Below are 4,527 nucleotides of genomic sequence, written 5' to 3' on the forward strand. Positions count from 1 at the left end.
TGAAAGTACATTGAACAATGAATTTAATGGTATTGATTTTTTATTGTATATGTTAAAAAAAATTATAAACTTTGTCAAAGTTTGCAAAGTTTGACCTTAACCAAAGCTAATACGCGGACTAAATAAAAACAGAGATAGTACTAAGGTAGTAGTGAAGGATTCTCTTCTTCCATCACATGCAACCATGCACACAAGGAGAATGTCGCTCCCGAACGGGAAGCGAAGGGGTTTGAGTTACGGTTGTGTAACTTGTGAGGAATTGCACATGCAGATCTGGGCTAGACTTTCATAAAAAAACACATTTATTGATAAATACGATTTAAACAAAGTGGGTGGCTCTGTCGAAGGTGAGTTAATGTCGATGGGTTGTATTCGACGGAGTACACAACTACATCATGTGCTATATGAGCAGTGGCGGTGCCAAGAAATTAATATTATAGGGGGGCAAATGACCCAAAATTTTGATTGCAGTGGCCAAACTACACTGATGCACGTATTTTTTTTCTATTTTTTGCACTGTTCATCTCTAAATAGTAGCAAATCAGGGATGTTAAGGGGGGGCAGGGCCCTGCTGGTCCCCTGTCTCCGCCACTGTATATGAGTTAATGTCGATGGGTTGTGTACTGAAGTGCCACGCCGATAGTAGCTAATTATCGCTGGCGTTCATATTTTCTCCACACCGCGGAAATCAACACTGGTGTGGCAATTGTTAGATGCACCACCAGTGAAGTGACTAGAGTAAGCCTATTCCTACTAGTGTACAAACTATAGGTTGGACGCGACTTACTAGTAGGGTGCACTTTTTACGGAACGCTACTATTCCCAAAAGGAGCACGAAACTAGTCAGTCGCGGTCAGGACCGTGTCTGGGCCCCACGTATGCGCGAGAGGGGAGGAAACTCGGAACTTGACGGTGGACTGCAAGTTGATGATAAAAAATGTGAGGCTTTTTTTGCAAAATGGCACTCAAGATAGTTGTATATATGTAGTCGCCAAAAAGGATGATCGCCACCTAGCACAGCTCCGTGACCAAAGTTGTGAGACAATGGATGAGCTCACCATCCTCTTGTGCATCGCGCTCTCCATTCCTCTCATCATCTTCTTTATGCTCAAACGTCATGGCGGGCGCCAGAAACTCCCACCTGGTCCGCCAGCCCTGCTGTTCATAGCCAAGCTGTTGTTGATGCTTAAGAGCCCGATCTACCATTTGGGCCCTGTGCTACGCAGCTTGCATGCCCGCTACGGCCCCATCGTCTCCGTCTGTCTCGGGCGAACCTTCGTTTTCGTGGCCGACCGCCACCTCACGCATAGCGCCCTCGTCAAGGGCGGCGGCAACTTCGACACCCGCCCACCGCCCAGCAAGCTTTTTACCCTATTTTTAGGGGGCTCCATGTCCGCCTCTCCCCTTGGGCCCTATTTTCGTCTGGTCCGCCGCAACCTGCACTCCCAGGCGCTGCACCCGTCCCGCGTCAGGCTCTTGGCGCCGGTCAGGCAGCGCGTGTGCGACGCGCTCGTTGGCTCGCTGCGCCGCGATCGCGATGCAGCGTCCCAGGGCACTGTTACGGTGAGGCCGTTGATGGCGCGCTGTTTGTTCGATCTGCTCACGAGCATGACATTCGGCGTCACGCTTGGCCAAGAGGCGCTGGACGAGATGCAACAGATGCAGCTCCAGATTTCCGACGGCATCAGCAGGTTCCCCGTCTTATCCATCTTCCAGCCCATCACCAAGAGGCTACTGCGGAAGGAGTGGGCGCTGAACGTGGCGCTACGGGAGAGGCAGAAGGGGCTGATGCTGCCGCTGATCCACGCGCGCCGCGGCCACGATGGCGCTCAATGCTACGCCGACTCCCTCCTCGAGCTGCGTGTGGCAGAACAAGGCGGTCGCCCGCTCACGGACGACGAGATGGTAAGCCTCTGCTCCGAGTTCATGATTGCCTCAACCGACACTTCGGTGGCCTTGCTGGAGTGGATCATGGCGGACCTCGTAAACCACCCCGACGTCCAAGCCAAGTTGTACGAGGAGGTGAGGGGCAAGCCTGAGCTCAGCGAGGAGGAGCTGAGCGGGATGCCATACCTCAAAGCCATCGTGCTGGAGGCGCTGCGGCTGCACCCTACGGCACACTTAGTCTTCCCGCACGGCGTGCAGAGCGACACAGAGATTGGTGGATACATGGTGCCTAAGGGCGTCGACATCAACTTCTTGGTGTCCGACTTTGGGCTTGACGAGACCGTGTGGCCGGCGGCGCGGGAGTTCCGGCCTGAGAGGTTCTTGCACGACCACGGCGTGGACATCACGTGTACCAAGGAGATCAAGATGGCCCCTTTTGGTGCCGGTCGAAGGATGTGCCCGGGCTACGTGCTCGCCACACTGCATGCGGAGTACTTCGTGGGCAGCCTCGTGAGGGAGTTCCAATGGCTGCCGCCAGGTGGACAAGACACTGTCGACATGACGGAGGAGCTAGCTATGGCCATCAACATGAAGCACCCGCTCCGTGCTCGCATCATCCCAAGGGCTTAATTATTGGATACTCGATCAGGACGACATGATAATAAGAAACCACCTCCTAGTCCTCTTAATTTCGTCGCATCATGTGTTTTTTTGTCTATGTTTCAGTATACTGTAGCGTTTCAGCCTGTGTTTGGCAACAGTCTGAAACTCGTCAGGTTAGATTTGGTCAATTCTGTTTGGGTAAGTTATTACTTGTCCTAGTCGTTGCCTGTAACGCTAGGACCGAGTCCATTGGCTCCACGTTCTGCCGGATCATGGGGATCGAGCACATTTGCTTGTAATAATAAATAAAAGAATAAAAGGGGAGAAAGAAACCAGAAAAGCTGTGACGATTTAAGCAGCACCAAAACCCTTGTGTTAATCTCTGAATTCCCATTCTTGTTCGTCTTCCACCTCACGCGAGTTAAGAGAGATCATGTCAAATACTGTACGTATTAGTGTAGTGCATGGCACATCACTGTGATATAAGCACGATGCAGATGTATCTGATCTAGAGGAGCAGTGTGCAGTACCATCCATGTTAAGTTTGCGGGTCACTTGGGAGCTCTTGATCCCTGACAGAACTTTTAATTCCGTTAAGTTTGAGGGCCACAAGCGGCAAGCTGACGAGCGGCCGCGGGCGAAATGCATATCACCTGATAAATCGTAAAGCGCTTAAGGTTCAAGCGGCTCGATCCCAACTTCATGCTACCATCCATGTTGGGGGAAAAATATCTCTTGCCGTGTCCTCTTCCACCGCTGTTTGCATGGCCACACATCGCATTACACGCACGCATCGCCTTTCTTCAACCGAGTTCGAGTTATAAAACTTGTATTGCGGATGACTAAAAAAAAACTCTACGGCGGCCGCCTTGCTCGTTCCAGTGGCTTCCGCATCGTCGTCATCCACCGAGTGGAAAGACAGTACCTCCAGCCACCGCGTTTGAGGATGGTGCCGGCGTCAAAGGACGATGTTTCTTCGAGATTCCAACCTCTGGACCTGCTTCGCCGACCCTGCCTCCCTGACTGCTTTGATGGCCTCTCGATCTTGCCTGCCCTTAAAAAGCTATAAGTTCCCAAGTAATAAATCATAGGTGTGATGACATAATGATAAGATATGACACGGGATGGATGATTTAATTACGCACAAGCCTCGCACAATTAGTGAATCGCATTAATGAGAAAATTGTTTGTCACCCATACTTTACATTTGGTTTAGAATTGGTAAAAATGTGCATCTTCTGTTGGTGTTTGTGGACACAAGATATAATGTAGCGAAAGAGTAAATCCTACGATATCTCCGTTCATATGCATGCACACCATGATGCATAAATTTAACATATTTATCATTCTAGAAATCAAGATCAACAAGACTCCTGTCAAACATGACTTTCTGATATATGCTACCCTAGTCCGGGATGAATTGTTTTATCCTAACCAGCAAAAAAAGAGAACTGATTTATCCTATACTAGATGGTTTCCCCTCTGACTATGATGAGAAAAACCAATGGACCGTTTATATATCTAAATACTTGTCTGGTCTATGATGTGAACTTTTAAACTTTTTTTGCCGCCGCAACTAATATGCTCATTTGCTTCTGAGTTCTGACCATAGTGAACCATACAGAACCGGAAACAAGTCGAAGGTGCCATCTGAGAATTACAATCTCAAATTTAAATAGACAAGACGATAGTTTAAGAAAACAGTATTTTGTTTTACATACCCTGAGTATTTGCGGAAAATGCGAACAAAGGCTGTCCTGCATGCAGGCCAAAATCTCGGCCATTGAACCGCCATGGGGATCCGGGCTGCCAGAGTATAAGTCACGTATTGGATTTATGTTTGGCCCGTATTGAATCAGGAAGGCCCCACACACAAGCAAAAGCATCTAGGCCTCCGACGTCCACCTTACATGTATGAGACCTGTACATCACATGTGCATGCATGCCGTGGAGCAATGTTGGCCAACGGAGACCACCACTTGGTCAAGTGCAGACGTGGAGCATTGGCGGCCAGCAAACACGCAAGTTCATTCACAG

General features: G+C 49.4%; 1 protein-coding gene across 1 annotated transcript; it reads left to right on the plus strand.

Annotated features, from left to right (window-relative positions):
- The first annotated feature begins 1,028 nt into the window (after window positions 1-1,028).
- On the plus strand, window positions 1,029-2,851 carry LOC119340891 (cytochrome P450 89A2-like). The gene has a single exon (XM_037612791.1). The coding sequence runs from the start codon at window positions 1,045-1,047 to the stop codon at window positions 2,515-2,517; it is 1,473 nt and encodes a 490-aa protein (XP_037468688.1). The 5' UTR covers window positions 1,029-1,044; the 3' UTR covers window positions 2,518-2,851.
- Window positions 2,852-4,527: the final 1,676 nt, after the last annotated feature.

This window comes from Triticum dicoccoides, chromosome 7B (assembly GCF_002162155.2).
Source record: "Triticum dicoccoides isolate Atlit2015 ecotype Zavitan chromosome 7B, WEW_v2.0, whole genome shotgun sequence".
NCBI lineage: Eukaryota > Viridiplantae > Streptophyta > Magnoliopsida > Poales > Poaceae > Triticum > Triticum dicoccoides.